General features: G+C 46.2%; 1 protein-coding gene across 1 annotated transcript in view; it reads left to right on the top strand.

The window, feature by feature from the left end:
• Positions 1-17,051: 17,051 nt before the first annotated feature.
• OCIAD1 (OCIA domain containing 1) overlaps positions 17,052-19,135 on the top strand; it is a 42,339-nt gene continuing 40,255 nt past the window's right edge. The window contains exon 1 of the mRNA XM_082249502.1: positions 17,052-17,153. Coding sequence (XP_082105628.1) covers positions 17,112-17,153 — 42 coding nt within the window. The 5' untranslated portion in view covers positions 17,052-17,111. The remainder of the gene's footprint in view (positions 17,154-19,135) is intronic.

Below are 19,135 nucleotides of genomic sequence, written 5' to 3'. Positions count from 1 at the left end.
ACACTCACTACTAGGGATGCACCGAATATTCGGCGGCCGAACATTATTCGGCCGAAAATAGAAAAAATAGCACTTTCGGTGTTCGGCCGAATAAGTCAAAAGGCCGAATAATTTTGTGCCGAACAATAGGGCTGAACGATAGTCGATATGATATCGACTATCGTTCTGTGGCCGTAGGCAATATTCATATCGCCGAGGTCACGATATTTACAGGGGGAAGGGACTCGGAGGAGGACAGGAGGACTCACAGACTTCCGTGAAGCCGGGACACTTCAGCGGTGAGCATACATACATTACTCACTCGTGCACTGCATCCCGCCCCACACATTCAGTGAGTCTTACTCTCCTCTCTAGTTTTTTCAATGGCACATTCAGGAAGCCAATCACGCCGTGATTAGCTGCACAGCGAACCAATCACGCGTGCCTGCACACCTGATTGGTTCCGCTGTGCCGCTACTCACGGCGTGATTGGCTTCCTGAATGTGCCATTGAAAAAACTAGGGAGGAGAGTAAGACTCACTGAATTTGTGGGGCGGGCTGCAGTGCACGAGTGAGTAATGTATGTATGCGGCTGTGCTCCTTTCCAGGCTCCTACTAGTCCACCTCCAGCCTCCTACTACCATCACTATGAGAGACTGTCTGTCACTGTATAATCTGATCGAGTCCACACTGACTGTCACTGAGTGATGTTACCATATTAACCCTGACCTGCCCAGTGCCCTGTATCTGCAATTAAAATTTACAAGGCTGCCTGCATGCTTCCTGATTTCCATTCCCAGCATCCTTCCCAATCCCTACAGTGTCACTAACATTAACCCTATGGTACAAGGCTGCAGTGTGCACTGAATCCCATTCCCTACAGTAACATTTAGGGAGAGAGACATGAGAGGACAAGAGAGAGAGAGAGAGAGAGAGAGAGAGACACGAGAGGACAAGAGAGAGAGAGAGAGAGAGACATGAGAGGACAAGAGAGAGAGAGAGAGAGAGAGAGACACGAGAGGACAAGAGAGAGGACAAAAAATTGGCAAAATAAATGGAAAAAATGCGAAACACCGCGTTCGGTATACGGCCTTCGGCCTTCGGCCAAACATTTCATTATTATTCGGCTTCGGCTTCGGCCAAGAATTTCATTTCGGTGCATCCCTACTCACTACTTTACATTGTAGCAAAGTGTCATTCCTTCAGTGTTGTCACATGAAAAGATTTAATAAAATATTTACAAAAATGTGAGAGGTGTACTCACTTTTGTGAGATACTGTGTATATATATATATATATATATATATATATACATACAGTGTATGTATATATATATATATATATATATACATATATACATACACACTGGACATAAAGCAGTTGAAAAAATCCCGTTTACAAGAAGAAAAACTAGCCATGAAAATTTCTTGTCCAGCGCTGCGATCTGCGGTGTGGGCAGCTGAAGCCGGAGCGTCCCTCATCACGTCCTTCTTCCTGAATGTCGGAGTCTTAGAATGCCATGCTCATCACTTCCGGGGCAGGCGTGTCATCCCGCAGCTGGTTCTGCGCATGCCCAGAAGCTATTCTAATGCATTCAGCAGGGAATGACGCACATGTACCGGAAGTGACAACGGTGCAGGGGCATTGACTCCTGGGATTGATGACGCTCATCTCCCAGGAGTCAATGCAAAGGAGGAAGTGACGTCAGGGGCCGCAGCCGAAGAGGGAGGAAGTGGAAGGAAGGTAAGTTAATTTTCAGAAAAAATCAGGTAAGTGAAACAAAAAAAAAATAACTTCTTCCTGAATGTCGGAGTCCTAGAATGCCATGCTCGTCACTCCCGGGGCAGTCGCGTCATCCCACAGCTGGTTCTGCGCATGCCCAGAAGCTATTCTAATGCATTCAGCAGGGAATGACGCGCATGTACCGGAAGTGACAAGGGACACCGGTGCAGTGGCATCGACTCCTGGGATTGATGACGCTCATCTCCCAGGAGTCAATGCAAAGGAGGAAGTGACGTCAGGGGCCGCAGCCGAAGAGGGAGGAAGTGGAAGGAAGGTAAGTTAATTTTCAGAAAAAATCAGGTAAGTGAAACAAAAAAAAAATAACTTCTTCCTGAATGTCGGAGTCCTAGAATGCCATGCTCGTCACTCCCGGGGCAGTCGCGTCATCCCACAGCTGGTTCTGCGCATGCCCAGAAGCTATTCTAATGCATTCAGCAGGGAATGACGCGCATGTACCGGAAGTGACAAGGGACACCGGTGCAGTGGCATCGACTCCTGGGATTGATGACGCTCATCTCCCAGGAGTCAATGCAAAGGAGGAAGTGACGTCAGGGGCCGCAGCCGAAGAGGGAGGAAGTGGAAGGAAGGTAAGTTAATTTTCAGAAAAAATCAGGTAAGTGAAACAAAAAAAAATAACTATCCAATTCTTTTTCAGGATCTTTTAATGTAACAGAAACAGCAAAGTTGAAAAACAGGGTGGAACTCCGCTTTAAGGTTTACATCTACATAAAATATGTTTTTTTCAAATAATTTGTATAAAAACCAACATCTAGAAGCAGGTAAAGGCTGGAGTTGCACCAATCAGATGTAAGTGCACATGCCCCTTTTACACTAACTTTACATATAAGCATTTGTAAGAGTTTTCTTATGTGTTTGTAATGCAGGAAAAGCGTTTCCAAACACAGACACTCATTACTGTCTGCCACATACAGAAAGTCTCGTGTATCTGAGTTATGGCCACTAATAATACTTAAACCTAACCTGAATTCAGGAAGCATACCCACTTTATATGTAAGGGAGCTCTCTGAAATCTGACTGCAGTGGATTACTGTAAGATTAAAGCTGAACTCCAGGCAAATGTAAAATACACTAAAAGCTCATTCACAGAGAGACTGGGGGTGCTAACAATAATTGGTTAAGCCGTGGTTTTACCACCTCTCAACTCCCCCCCCCCCCTTAATCTGCAAGGGGGCTGTACATGCCATGGCAAAAATTATAACCCCATGTGTTTTTCAGTGGGCAGTGCTACTGCCAACTGCAGCCCCTTAAAGTGAATGTAATGCATGTGGCTGCAGTATGGTAGGGCAAGCTTTTCTGGGGTAAAACAGGTGGTTAGGAGGCAACATATTGCCTCACATCTGCCTGTCAACTAACCTCTAAAAAACAATCTACTGCAGATTGCTTTTCAGAGCGGTAGGGAGGGCTGCCGCTAGTGTAAGCAAGTCCTTACTAATGCATCTTAGTACTCAATAATATATCATCAATTTTATTTTACAAGCACTGGAAGTACCTGAATTTGACTTGCCATTATCTTCTTGCAGTGTATTTTACAGCAGGACTCAGAGGGGGAGGGAGAAGCAGCACAAATAACCATTAAGGTATGATTCAGTGTCTGTACAGTGAATTCAGGCCGTTGAGAAGCGTTTTTGAAGCTGGGTTCACACTTAGTATGGATGCGGCTCACAGCAGGGGTCCGGTGCAACCTGCTCCGCAGCAGCCACAGAGATGTGTGAACCGGCTCCATTGAGAGGGAAACCTGCATCCAATTCGTACCAGTGCCTAAAGCACCTCAGCTGTTTGCCAAAATTTGTTAATGGCTACCAGAGGGGCTTATCCACATTGTCGTGGCCACAAATAAAAGTAGGGCATTTCGTGTTTGGCAGGTGATCCTGCCTTCTAACAAACTCCAAAGAAGCGAACGGGGCCATAGCTCAACTGCATCCACTGGACACAGTTGTGGCACAGAAAAGAGGAATTTCAGTGTGAAATCCCTCTTCAAACAGACAGCTGAGAGGCTTCTGCTGACAAAGTGATCCACTGCAGATTGTGAGTCACCAGCTATGCCCATATGAAAGAGGCTTTTCTCTCTCACTGTTCAGACCAAAACTGGAATGAGAAGACCTGTAAGTGAAAGTGAAACTGCAGCAGAAAAAGAGCTGCGTGGCAGAGCTGTATAAACCTTAGGACTGGATAAACAGAAATACAAATCATTTGCCAGGTAAAAAAGCTCTCAGATTTGTATTTTATCTGTGTATTCATCAATTTGCCTTTAATGTAAACTGGGTGGATTATATGACTTTAGCATGGGTACAATGTTGCTCTGCTTACGGACTGTTTCAATCTGTTGCCCCTAACTAAAATAAGGATTTTCGGATGACTGAGTCTGGAAAAACCACAATGAAGAGAAACTTGAAGATCTTAAAAGTATGAAAGCAAAGTAAGTGTAATAAAGCCAGCTCTGCACCATCCTGTCATTGCTGCCACCAAGAATTAATCAGTTGCTTGGACTGCAGCATATGGCATCGCCGTAAGAGAAAACCAATGTCCTATGTAATAAAAGCATCAGTCCAGAAAGGAGATGTTTTTACTAGGATAAAGAAGACAAGGGAATCCTAAGAAGAAAGACCTGCCTTATAAACTCATCTAATGTTTAACCCCTTTGCAACTGGGGCTGCTATTCAGAACAATAAATTCCTTTTAATTCGTAGTCTCAGTTATATACTTTTATACATTTTGAGTCTCAGAAGAGATACTTTTTTTTATTTATTAGTAATAATAATTGTTAAACAGTTCCCTAGTCTTTTGTAGAAATGTTTTAGGGCTCACTACTGGTGCTTTACCTGTTATGTTCCACAAAATGATTGGATAGTAACGCACCCTTTCACAAGGGCGCATCCGCCGATCCCTGCAGAGCAGGCGGATGACAGCTCCGTTTTCCGCTCTGTGTGCAGACGGAGCTGTCAGATTCCCGCTGTCCTCTATGGGGAGATCAGACGAGAATGGACCGCCTGTCCATTCTCATCCGATCCCATCCGATCCGATCCTTTAGACAGAAAGGAAAATAGGATTTCAGGGACAGGATCGGGATTGTATAGCAGCAGGTGTCAGTGGAGATGTCTCCGCTGGCAACTGCTGCCCCATAGGGATGCATGGAGCATCCGATCAGGTCCACCTGAAAAACTGACAGGCGGATAGGATCGGATCACCCGTAAAGGGGCCTAAGGTGACTAAAATTGCACATGACCCCTTTTTGTAACACAACACATGGCAACATACTACCGTGAGCTGCGGTGCGCTACAACTAAGGTGCATTGCTGTAGTGCAGGGATCTCCAAACTTTCTAAACAAGTTTACTGTACTTAAAATATAACTAAATGCAAAACTTTTTTTTTTAGTTTTGGATAGAGTGGAGAAGAATTAGAACGTCTGTTGGTTTTTATTGCTGTCTGTGTTTACCATTATCATTGAAAGTAAAAGTAAAAGAAAAACCCAGATTTTGGGCTGTCACCAGAAAAGTAAGAGAGGTGAAATCTTCCAATGGGGACACTGGTTCTGGTAACCTCGGATTTCCTCTCACTTCCTGTTTGGCTGTGGGACAGGAAGTGAAGATAAATCTCCGCAATGGAACACAGATAGCGAAAAAAAATCTCAAAGGGGTAAAACCCTCCCTAATGGACCATACACACTATAAGATTTTCTGAAGACTTTTTCCTTTAGATTTACCAAAACAATATAATATGAGGTCAAACCTAAACACTTTCAATTTGTATGCAATCTGGCAGGCCCTTGCACTACATAGAAAAGGTAAATCTGAAGGAAAAAGTCTTCAGAAAATCTTATAGTGTGTATGGCCCTTTACTCTATCAAAACGGAAAAAAACAAAAGTTTTGCCTATAGTTCGAATTTAAGACTTTAGGAGGCCAGATTGAGGCTAATGGGGGTAGAAAATATATACATAGTGCCTGTGGTCACTAGGAGAAGACATAGTGTTCCATCAATATTATTAGTGGGAGAAATAGTACAGCATCATTGATATCAATGGGAGGAATAGTGCCCCATTGTTAGTGTCAACGGCAAGACCTGTGGCCCAAGAGCCAGATATAAGCTTGCAAAGGGCTGCATCTGGCCCATGGGCCTCACTTTGGAGTGATTCAGCTGCATATTTGTAGTGGTTTATCCAGAAGTGAGGAACTGATTTTCTGGGAAGAAGAAATCAGGAGATACAATGCACAATGGAAAAACACATGTAAGACAACGGCACTGCAACCCAATCATGCAATTAGGGCCAGCAAGTGCTCTCTGTTTACACTCACTGTGCCTAACTTGCGGTCTCCAACCGGCAACAGAAGAGTCCTTCCACGTAGCTAAAGTCGCAACCAGGGGAAGATGAATTATGAATTTATTTCATCCAAGGAGTACACACGTTCCAAACAGAGCCAACACTAATGTATTTCAGCCTATAAGAGCCTTACTCATAGTTGATGTCCAAACACTAGATGTCTAGAGCCAACACTAACGTGTTTCAGCCTATAAGAGCCTTACTCATAGTTGATGTCCAAACACTAGATGTCTAGAGCCAACACTAACGTGTTTCTGCCTATAAGAGCCTTACTCATAGTTGATGTCCAAACACTAGATGTCTAGAGCCAACACTAACGCATAAACGGAGGCCTTTAGAAGGAGCTGGTTGCTCTGAGCACGTAGCCTGACATTCTGGTCCTCTCTCCTCTTCCGGTGATGTCACATCCGCCGGTGCATACCGTGCTGGGTGGCGTGGACATCCTGGTCTCCACAGGACCTTTCATCCACCTTTCTACCTCCAGCGGTCTGGATTCCTTGCGATGCCTGCAAGACAGAGATGATCGACGATTACTACTCCTATGATGAGCGATTTTAAAGCGTGTATCCTGTGAGATTTAATATCTGTTGCAAATAAACTGACTTTTAATAATACTGCACTAAGGGGACGCCCCCCCCCCCACACCTTTTTTCTTTTGAAGTTACCAGATTTTAAACACAAAATCTGAGGACACCATGCTGACCACACCTACTTTTTATCATGCACACAAGTATCACAACCCCATTTGTATCCATGGCAACAAAATCATGCCCCCATTTTTAACAAGCCCTCAAACATTTGGTCGAAAAATATTTGGAACAAGAGGCAGTCATTCAAGTTACAAAGACAACATAGGCACCCTGAGTAAATAAGTGATAAAATAGTGCGCCTTAGCAAATTGTGGGTGTGGACAAAATATGGTTACTGTGGGAGGGGCTTAATGGGGTATAGTTAAGTCAGATCTTAGCCTACTCTGCTCTTGATCGAGTACCACAGTTCTGATTTCACACGTTCTGAGGTCAAAAAATGCATAAGACTCTGAGAACCATGGTCAGGAGTTCCAAAGGCTCAGAATGCAGGGGTCAGGAGTAAGTCATGCCAAGACTGTGGGGTTGGGAGTAAGTAACACACAAAGTGCAGGGGTCTACAGTAAGTAACTCGCAGAGTATAGAAGTCAGGAGTAAGTAACACACAGAGTGCAGAGCTTAGGAGTAGGTAATGTACAGAGTGCACAAGTCAGGAGTAATGCATGGAGTGAAGGGTTCAGGAGTAAGTAACGGACAGAGTTCAGAGATCAGGAGTAACCCATAAAATGCAGAAGGATATATGTGGCTGATGGGGGCACTCTGATGGGGCCAATAATCTATGGGGGTACGCTAATCGGGGCAACTGATTTAAGGGGCAACAAATCAATAGGGGTAGTGTAATGGGGGCAACTAGTCTATGGGAGTACTGTGATGGGGCAACTAATCTATGGGGGGCACTCTAATGGGGCAACTAATCCATAGGGGCACTGTAAAGGGGCAATTCATCTTTATATGTACTCTGATAGGGCAACTAATCTATGGGGTACTGTGATGGGGCAACTCATTTATGGGGGCACTCTGATGGGGAAAATAATCTATGGGGCACTGTGATTGGGGCAACTGATCTATATATGTACTCTGATGTGGGCACTCTTGATTGGGCAACTAATCTGTGGGAGTACTGTGATGGGCGCAACTGATTTATGGGGCAACTAATCTATGGGGGTAGTGTGATTGGGGTAACTGATCTATGGGGGCAACCAATCTATGTGGGTACTAAGATGGGGCAACTAATCTATGAGGATACTAAGATGGGGCAACTAATCCATGGGGGCACCCTGATGGGGAAACTAATCTATGGGGGCACTGTGATGGGGCAACTGATCTATGGGACACTGTGATGGGGCGACTGATCTATACATGTACACTGATGGGGGCACTCTGATGGGGCAACTAATCTATAGGGGCAATATAGTAGAGCAACTAATCTATGGGGTCATTGTGATGGGGGCAACTAATCTATGGGGCACTCTGATGGGGCAACTAATCTGCGGTGATACTGTGATGGGGCAACTGATTTATAGGGACAACTGATTATTGGGGGCAACTAATCTATGAGGGTAGTGTGATGGGGCAACTGATCTGTGGGGGCACTGTGATGACTGTGTTGGTGCAACTAATCTATGTGGGCACTCTGATAAGGCAACTAATCTATAGAGCCACTGTGAAGAGGAAACCGATCTATATACTGTATGTACTCTGATGGGGCAACAAATCTGTGGGGGCACTGTGATGGTGTAACTAATCTATGGGGGAACTCTGATAGGTCAACTTATCTATAGGGGCACTGTGAAGGGGAAACCGATTTATATATGTACTCTGATGGGACAACTAATCTATGGAGGCACTGTGATAGGGGCAACTAATCTATCGGCACTCTGATGGGGGAAACTAATCTATGGGGGCATTGTTATGGGGCAACTAAGCTTTGAGGGCATTGTCATAGATCATCTCATCTATGGGGACACTGTGATGAGGGCATTAGATTTATGAGTCTTTTATTATCATTTATAGTGTTTGGTCCCCTTTTTTGCTGTCTTCTCTTCTGAAGAAATGGGCAACTGTGAAACATGTTGAGAGCTTGAAGGTCCACACCTACATTACTTTCAGGGGTAGCCTTGGATTAGCATCCTCCTATAAAGGTGTAAGGGACTGTATAGAGGGACCTACACATGTACTTTGAATTTCTTGTTTTTATTTTATATTTGAACTTTGTTTCTGTTTTTGTATATGTGAAATAAATTTGACTGATTTTAGACAAGTTGTGTGTAAAGTCTGAGAACGGTACCGATAAAATCTCTTTGCACCAACTCTCCAAACATGTTCCATACATTTATACATACCTCCAGGGCCGGTGCTTCCACTAGGCAAACTAGGCAGCCGCCTAGGGCGCATTGCCACCTAGGGGCGCAGCCAGGAGTCGGCACTCTCTCTCCATCATGAATGATTATTGTGAGCTGAGGCGATGGGGCGGAGGGAGAAGGGACAGCGGAAAATGCCAAGTGTCTTGGGCAGTGGCGGAACTACCAGGCCCTGGATTTCCACCACTGTTGGAGGGGCCCCAAAAGGCAAGAAGGGAGCCCCCCAGAGTGCTGCCTGCATGATGATCCTCTTCAGCTGGAGCTGAGCGGCCTTAGCCCCCGGCAGGAAGTGACTCTCTGCACTGAGCTGGTGGGCAGCCGTTTATTTTCCTGGGTCAGTATTAAGCAGGGAGCGGAGGAGAGCTGAACCTGAGCCAGAGCTCGGCAATGGAGGGCGGAACCTTTACTGGGGCAGAAACAACGAGGCACCAGAATGGTCTGAGGAGGTTGGTGATGAAGGGCGTGCGGCGCTCTCTGACTGCTGCTTTTCCCTCTACCAGGAGCCACCACGTTTAACAGGGGTTCGGGGTCACCAGTTGTGCCATGAGGAATTGGGGTTCCTGGGTGTGCCATGGGGGATTGGGGTCCCCAGGTGTGACACGGAGGAACATCAGGGTCCCCAGGTGTGACACGGAGGAACATCAGGGTCCCCAAATGTGACATGGAAAAACATCAGGATCTGACATAGAGGTACATCGGGGTCAGTGGGTATGACAGCATGACATGGAGTAATATTGGGGTCCCAGGGTGTGACATGGAAAAACATCAAAGTCCCTGGGTGTGACATGGAGGGACATTAGGGTCCCCGGGTGTGAAATGGAGGAATATGGGGGTCACTGGGTATGACAGCATAACATGGAGGAACCATCAGATCAGGGTCACATAGAGGAGTTTTTAACCCCTTCCCTTTTTTTGGGGGGGGCGCAAGTAGCTGGTCTTGCCTAGGGCATAAAATAGTCTAGCACCGGCCCTGCATACCTCCCAACTTTTTGAGATGGGAACAAGGGATACCTATTAGCAAAAGCATGTGGGCATAGGACACACACCCTGCCACACCCCCTTATAGGATAATTTTACAAAAAAAAAAAAAAAAAGATTAGTTAAACTCAAAGATACTTTTTTTAAATTACTACTATTCCTTTATACAGGGTTTTGACACTTACAAATGCATCAATTTAGAATTTGGATGGAAGGTTTAGCACTGGGAAACACTTTTTGAAAGATAAATAGTGCATTGTATATACAAATACACAAATATATAAAGACCAAAATGAGCTTCCAAATCAGGAACAGTCCCTCGAAATCAGGGACATTTGGGAGCTATTTACAGTATATACCATAGTTTGTAGACACCACAACTTTCACGGAAACCAATTAATATACACTTATTAGGATTTTTTTTACTAAAGACATGTAGCAGAGAATGCATTTTTTGCCAAAATTTATGAAGAAATTTACATTTTTTTTATTGGATAAGTTTTACATACATTTTCTTTTTTTCATTTGTATCGCAAAAAAAAAAAAAAATGGTGAAATAATAGTAATCAAATACCACCAAAAGAAAGCTTTATTTGTATGAAAAAAATTATAAACTTATTTTGGGTACAGTTTTGCATGACCACACAATTACCAGGTAAAATAGCGCAGTGCCAAATAGCAAAAAATGAAATAAAATGGTTTTGAAGGGGGGGGGGGGGTAAAACCTTTCCGGAGCTGAAGTGGTTAGAAGGAGCCCTAACGGGAAGGAGCCCATATACAACACACTGTATATATGGAGGAGCCACAACAGGAAAACACTAAATAACTGTGTACATATGGAGGGGCCATAACAGGAAGAGGCCCATATATTACACAATGTACACATGGAGCACAACAGGAAAGGGCCCTTATATAACACATTTTACATATATTGGATTACCCTAACAGGAAGGGGCTCTTATATAACACACTGTACATATAGAGGAGCCCAAACAAGAAGGGGCCCTTATATAACATATTGTACATATAGAGGAGACCTAACAGTAAGGGGCCCTTACATAACATACTGACCATATAGAGGAGCCATAAAAGGAAGGGGTCCTTATATAACATACTGTACATAGAGAGGAGCCCTAACAGGAAGGGGCCCATATTTTACACACTGTACATATAGAAGGGCCTAACATGAAGGGGCCCTTATATAACATAATGACTATATAGAGGAGCCATAACAGGAAGGGGCCCTTATATAACATACTGTACATATAGAAGAGCCCTAACAGAAAGGGGTCCTTATATTACATACTGTACATATAGAGCAGCCCTAACAGGAAGGGGCCCTTATATAACATACTGTATATATGGAGGAGCCATAACAGGAAGGGGCCTTTATATAACATACTGTATAAATGGAGGAGCTCTAACAGGAAGGGGCCCTTATATAACATACTGTACATATAGAAAAGCCATAACATGAAGGGGCCCATATATTACACACTGTACCTATAGAGGAGCTCTAACAGGAAGGGGCCCTTATATAATATAGTGTACATAAAGAGGAGACCTAACAGGAAAGGGCCCATAAAAACATACTGTACATACAGGGGAGCCCTAACAGGAAGGGGCCCTTATATAACACACTGTACATATACAGGGACCCTAACAGGAAGGGGCTCTTATATAAAATACTGTACATATAGAGGAGCCCTAACAGGAACGGACCTTTATATAAAATACTATACATATAGCGGAGCATTAACAGGAAGAGGCCCTTATATAACATACCGTACATATAGAGGAGCCCAAACAAGAAGGGGCCCTTATATAACATACTGTACATATGGAGGAGCCATTACAGGAAGGGGCCCTTATATAACATGAGAGTACAAAAAGCCGCACTACTGGTTGAAGATGTGGAATTTAAAATCCAGATTTATTGGTTACGACTAAGCGGAAGACTCCGTGAAACGCGTCAACCGTCGTGCTTTTTTCCCCCATGTCTCTGACTGTTGTGGCTATATTTCGGATGGTTTTATCTTTTGGACTTCAATAAATCTGGATTTTAAATTCCACATCTTCAACCAGTAGTGCGGCTTTTTGTACTCTCATACTGCTGTTGCCTGGATTGCGGATCCTTGCCTGCACCTGTGTTGGAGGTGTTATGGGAATACCCCCTCACCGGAGCGGTTCTTTCTTCCCCTGACTGTTTGCCTTATATAACATACTGTATATATGGAGGAGTCATAACAGGAAAGGGCCCTTATATAACATACTGTACATGTAGAGGAGCCATAACAGGAAGGGGCCCTTATATAACATACTGTACATATAGTGGAGCCATAACTGGAAGGGGCCCTTATATGACATACTGTATATATGGAGAAGCCATAACAGGAAGGGGCCCTTAGATAATATACTGTACATATAGAGGAGCCCCAACAGAAAGGGGTCCTTATATAACATACTGTACATATAGAGGAGCCCCAACAGAAAGGGGTTCTTATATAACATACTGTACATATGGAGGAGCCTTAATAGGAAGGGGCCCTCATATGACATACTGTACATATGAAGGAGCCATAACAGGAAGGGGCCCTTTTATAACATACTGCAGGGCTTGACAAACCCCAGGCGCCAGGTCGCATTGGCGACTAGAATTAGCGGCCTGGCACCTGGGTTACACTGCCGAGAAGTCTTGTCGCCAGACATCCCAAGTATCCTGCGAAGTGCGGGAGTCACCCGCATGCAGGCTGCGGCTCCCTGACACTGGCAAGTGCAACGCCCGCATGCGGGAGACTCCTGCACCTCGCAAGAGACTTGGGATGTCTGGGCGAAAGAACGTTGTCTGTTCGCTGTGAAAGAACAGAGCCGATGCTTCCTATAAAGATCCGGCTCCGTCCTGTCACAGGAGGAGTGATAGCAAATGCACTCCACCTGTGACAGGAGAGATACAGGAAGCATAGGCTCTGCAAGCTTCCTACTGTGCCGCTCCGTGATCTCCACCAGCAGTACCCACAGCAGTACCCGCAAGGAGTACCCACAGCAGTACCAGCCAGCAGTACTCACAGCAGTACCAGTCAGCATTACCTGCAAGTAGTACCCACAGCAGTACCAGCCAGCAGTACCCACAACAGTACCAGGCAGCTGTACCCACAGTAGTAAATGCCAGCAGTACCCACAGCAGTACCAGCCAGCAGTACCAGCAAGGAGTACCCACAGCAGTACCAACCAGCAGTACCCACAAGGAGAACCCACAGAAGTACCAGCCAGCAGTACCCACAGCAGTACCAGCCAGCAGTACCTGCAAGGAGTAAGCACAGCAGTACCCACAGCAGTACCATCCAGCAATACCCGCAAGGAGTACCCACAGCACTACCAGCTAGCAGTACCCACAGCAGTACCAGTTAGCAGTACCTGCAAGGAGTAACCACAGCAGTACCAGCCAGCAGTACTCGCTAGCAGTACCCACAGCAGTACCAGCCAGCAGTACCCACCAGCAGTACCAGCCAGCAGTTCCCACAGCAGTACCCACAGCAGTACCAGCCAGCAGTACCCACAGTAGTAACCGCCAGCAGTACCCACAGCAGGCACAGCCAGCAGTACCCACAAGGAGTACCCACGGTCCCACAGCAGTACCAGTCAGCAGTACCCACAGCAGTACCCGCAAGGAGTACCCACAGCAGTACCAGCCAGCAGTACCAGCCAGCAGTACCTGCAAGGAGTACCCACAGCAGTACCAGCCAGCAGTACCCACAGCAGTACCAGCCAGCAGTGCCCACAGCAGCACCCACAGTAGTACCAGCCAGCAGTACCCGCAAGGAGTACCCACAGCAGTACCAGCTAGCAGTACAAACAGCAGTACCAGTTAGCAGTACCTGCAAGGAGTAGCCACAGCAGTACCAGCCAACAGTGCTCGCCAGCAGTACCCACAGCAGTACCAGCCAGCAGTACCCACCAGCAGTACCAGCCAGCAGTTCCCACCAGCAGTACCCACAGCAGTACCAGCCAGCAGTGCCCACAGCAGTACCAGCCAGCAGTACCCACAGTAGTAACCACCAGCATTACCCACCAGCAGTACCCACAGCAGTACCAGCCAGCAGTACCCACCAGCAGTACCCGCCAGCAGTACCTGCAAGGAGTACCCACAGCAGTACCATCCAGCAGTACCCACAGCAGTGCCCACAGCAGTTCCAGCCAGCAGTACCCACAGTAGTAACCGCCAGCAGTACCCACAGCAGGCACAGCCAGCAGTACCCACAAGGAGTACCCACGGTCCCACAGCAGTACCAGCCAGCAGTACCCACAGCAGTACCTGCAAGGAGTACCCACAGCAGTACCAGCCAGCAGTACCCACAGCAGTACCTGCAAGGAGTACACACAGCAGCTCCAGCCAGCAGTACCTGCAAGGAGTACCCACAGAAGTACCAGCCAGCAGTACCCACAGCAGTACCAGCCAGCAGTACCCACCAGCAGTACCCGCCAGCAGTATCCACAGCAGTACCAGCCAGTAGTACCCGCAACAGTACCTGCAAGGAGTACCTACAGCAGTACCAGCCAGCAGTACCTGCAAGGAGTACCCACAGCGATAATAGCCAGCAGTACCCGACAGGAGTACCCACAGCAGTACCCGACAGCAGTACCCACAGCAGTACCTGCCAGCTGTACCAGCCAGCAGTACCCGCAAGGAGTACCCACAGCAGCACCCATCAGCAGTCCCCACAGCAGTACCAGCCAGCAGTACCAGCTGGCAGTACCAGTCAGCAGTACCCACAGCAGTAACCACAAGCAGTACCAGCCAGCAGTACCCACAGCAGTACTAGCCAGCAGTACCCACAGTAGTACCAGCCAGCAATACCCACAGCAGTAGCAGCCAGCAGTACCCACAGCAATACCCACTAGCAGCAACCACCAGCAGTACCCACAGTGGTACCAGCCAGCAGTACCAGCCAGGAGTAAGTCACATGTGCTAGGGTTTCAACTAGCCCCCAGAACATAATTTTAAATATCCCACATGTGCAGTGTTTCTGACTCCTACCACCATGACTACTTCAAATCACCGAAGTGGTCATGGTGGTTGGAGTGTTCCTTTAATATCTCTCAGAAGAAGTAAACAAAGTACGCACGGACAACATCAGCCGGTTCATTAAAAACTGGCCGCCATTGGGCCAGTGTGTATGGCAGCTGGTCCGACAGAAGCCAGCCTTTTGGCATGTGTGAAAAAAAACTCCTAGCTTTTTTAGATGGCTCCTAGATTTCAAGCAACTTTGTCAAGTCCTGACATACTGTATGTATGGAGGAGCCATAACTGGAAGGGGCCCTCATATAACATACTGTACATATAGAGGAGCCATAACTGGAAGGGGCCCTTATATAACATACTGTATATATGGAGGAGCCATAACAGGAAGTGCCCTTATATAGCATACTGTATATACGGAGGGGCCGTAACAGGAAGAGGCCCTTATACAACACACTGTATATATGGAGGAGCCCTAACAGGAAGGAGCCCTCACATGTCATACTGTACAAATGGAGGAGCCCTTATATACCATACTGTACAGAAAGGGGCCCTTATATAACATTCTGTATATATAGAGGAGCCATACCAGGAAGGGGCCCTAATATAACATACTGTATATATGGAGGAGCCATACCAGGAAGGGGTCCTATAACATACTGTATATATGGAGGAGCCCTAACAGGAAGGGGCCCTTATATAACATACTGTATATATGGAGGAGCCCTAACAGGAAAGGGCCTTTATATAACATACTGTACATATAGAGGAGCCATAACTGGAAGGGGCCCTTATCCGCTTGACTATTTACTGGGGCAGTCAGCCCCTCACAGGCAAAGCGACGTAGTACTACGTCGCTAGCCTGTGAGGGTCTAGGGAGCGAGCGCGCGTCACCGGAGGCGCGCTCCCGCGCGGTCACGGACCCCCCCACGCGTGTGACCGGCGGACCCAATGTCCTCCGGTCACTCGGTGATCGTCAGTGCAGAGGGAGAAAGGCAGGCGGCTGATGTAAACAAGCCGCCTGTCATTCTCCCCTGTGTAGGAATAGTGATCATACGGTTCTACTATGTAGGACCGTTGATCACTGTTCCTACACCTCAAGCCACAGCCAATCACAGTGTAGGGACACACATCACCCCTCCCTCTCAAAAAAAAAAGTTAACCCCTTCACTGCCAGTGTAATGTTACAGTAACAGTGCATATGTATAGCACTGATTACTGTAGAAATGTCACTGGTAACCCCAAAAGTGTCAAAAATGTCAGTCAAGGGTACGATCTGTCCGCCGCAATGTCGCAGTACCGCAAAAAAAATTGCAGATCGCCCCCATTACGTGTTAAAAAAAAAAAATGACAAAAATCTTTCCCTTTGTTAGTAAACGTGATAACTTTTGCACAAACCAAATCAAAATCAAAATACGCTTTTTGCGATTTTTTTTACCAAACATATGTAGCATAAAACAAATTGGCCGAAAATGTTAAAAAATTTTGATTTTACATTTTTTTGGGGGGGAATTTCATATAAAAAAAATGTGAAAAATATTGTTATTTTTGCAAAATTGTCTTGCTTTTTTTGTTTATAGCGCATGATCAAAAAAAATTGCAAAGGTGATCAAATACCACCAAAAGTAAACTCTGTTTGTGGGAAAAAAAGGACGTCAAATTCGTTTAGGTACAGCGTCGCACGGCCGCGCAATTGTCCGTTAAAGTCACGCAGTGCCGAATCGCACAATACCCCCTGGTCAGGAAGGGGGTAAAATCTTCCGGGGCTTAAGTGGTTAAATAACACACTGTATATATGGAGGAGCCATAACAGGAATGGGCCTTTAAAAAATGCACTGTACATTAGAGGAGCCATAACGGGAAAGTCCCTTATATAACACATATATACATATGGAGGAGCTTTATTAGGAATTGACCCATATATAGCAGTGCACGCACCAGAGCCGCACGCCGCACTGTAATGAACGGGGAATCATTTCCGGGTAACACAGGATTTCCGGTGTGCTTGGTGTACACATCCCTGTTGTAGAAGAGAGGTCATTGCTGTCAGATGGTTTTTGTGTCGGAGAAATGAGCGGCCCGCAGGAAGGATTCGGCCAGCCTGGCATGCAGGTAGATGGGGGAGTGCAGACACAGGGAAGGGGGATCTCTGGGCACAGTGCCGGCCAGGTCTGCACTTATATGGCGTACATCCACGCTGATCCCTTCATTGCCCATCATCACTCCTCTATTGAGTCATGCATGCTGTGCTACACATCATATCCCCTCATACACATCCCATGTACAGCACGGGGAAGAGCAGAGAAGGAGTCACAGCGATCAGGTAGATAGGAGGGGAGGGGAGGCTGGTGCAGAGGGCAGATCTGTCCAATCTGGATTTGGGTCTTGGCTCCTTAACATCCCTATAGAGCACCCCTGCTATAGAGGAAAGGTTTGGCTTATTAGAAAATCCATTGTCTGTAGTGGATCCAAGATGACCAAGTGTATGTATATTGGTCTGAGAGATTGCTCTTGGTTTCTCCATTTTATGACCCTGTGCCTCCATCCTGAAGGACAGTCTCAGTATAGAGGAAGTTGATCTTTTAACCACTTAAGCCCCGGAAGATTTTACCCCCTTCCTGACCAGGGCCTATTTTGCGATTCGGCACTGCGTGACTTTAACAGACAATTGCACAGTCGTGCGACGCTGTACCTAAACGAATTTGACGTCCCTTTTTCCCCCCACAAACAGAGCTTTCTTTTGGTGGTATTTGATCACCTGTGCGATTTTTTGATCATGCTCTATAAACAAAAAAAGAGCGTCAATTTTGCAAAAATAGCAATATTTTTCACATTTTTTTATATGAAATTCCCCAAAAAAATGTAAAAATCAAAATTTTTTTAACATTTTCGGCCAATTTGTTTTATGCTACATATGTTTGGTAAAAAAAATCGCAACAAGCGTATTTTGATTGGTTTGTGCAAAAGTTATCGCGTTTACTAACAAAGGGAAAGATTTGTCATTTTTGTTGTTTTTTTAACGCGTAATGGCGGCGATCTGCGATTTTTATTTTTTTTTGCCGTACTGCGACATTGCGGCGGACAGATCGGACCCTTGACTGACATTTGACACTTTTGGGGTTACCAGTGACATTTCTACAGTAATCAGTGCTATACATATGCACTGTTACTGTAAAATTACACTGGCAGTGAAGGGGTTAACTTTTTTTGAGAGGGAGGGGCTGTGTGTGTCCCTAGGGGCGTGCTTCTAACTGTGATTGGCTGTGGCTTGAGCTGTAGGAACAGTGATCAACGGTCCTACATAGTAGAACCGTATGATCACTGTTTCTACACAGGGGAGAATGACAGGCGGCTTGTTTACATCAGCCGCCTGCCTTTCTCCCTCTGCAGCGACGATCGCTGAGTGACCGGCGGACATCGGGTCCGCCGGTCACACGCGAGGGGGGGTCCGTGACCACGCAGGAGCACGCCCGCTCCCTAGACCCTCACAGGCTATTGACGTAGATCTACGTCACTTTGCCTGTGAGGGGCTGACTGCCGACGTAAATAGTCGTGCGGCAGTCGGCAAGTGGTTAAAGAAGAAGTAATGCCAGAAATGTTCAAGTCTTGTTGAATTCCCCAGGTATCCCAGTGCACGTGATCCCACTCTAAACATGAGCAGTGTAGTTGATCAGCTTGGCCCACCGCTATCCAACCACACAGGATGTAGGTGATCTGCAAAGCGTAGCGGTGGACAGAGCGTGCCCAGAGTAGAGGGGGTGCACACAGAGCCCTCTACAGCTCTCTGACTATTACGAATCACTGTGGCCTCTCTGCTGCTTTATTATATTGAACAAAAAAACTACCGAACACACAACCAAACCCCATCCCAGATCTGACCCTGTCCACCACCTGCTTTTCAGGGGAGAGTACACATGTACCTGTCTGCTTGCGTTGTGAATGACAGCGGCAGAGACCATCCCAGATCATTCACAAAAATACAAGCCCACGGCAGCACACATCCATCTACAGCCATGGCCAAAAACTTTGAGAATGACACAAATATTCATTTTCACAAAGTCTGCTGCCTCAGTTTTTATTATGGCAATTTGCAT

Source organism: Pelophylax lessonae (assembly GCF_965119305.1).
Source record: "Pelophylax lessonae genome assembly, chromosome: 1".
Classification (NCBI taxonomy): domain Eukaryota; kingdom Metazoa; phylum Chordata; class Amphibia; order Anura; family Ranidae; genus Pelophylax; species Pelophylax lessonae.
This window is presented reverse-complemented; position numbering and strand designations above follow the sequence as displayed.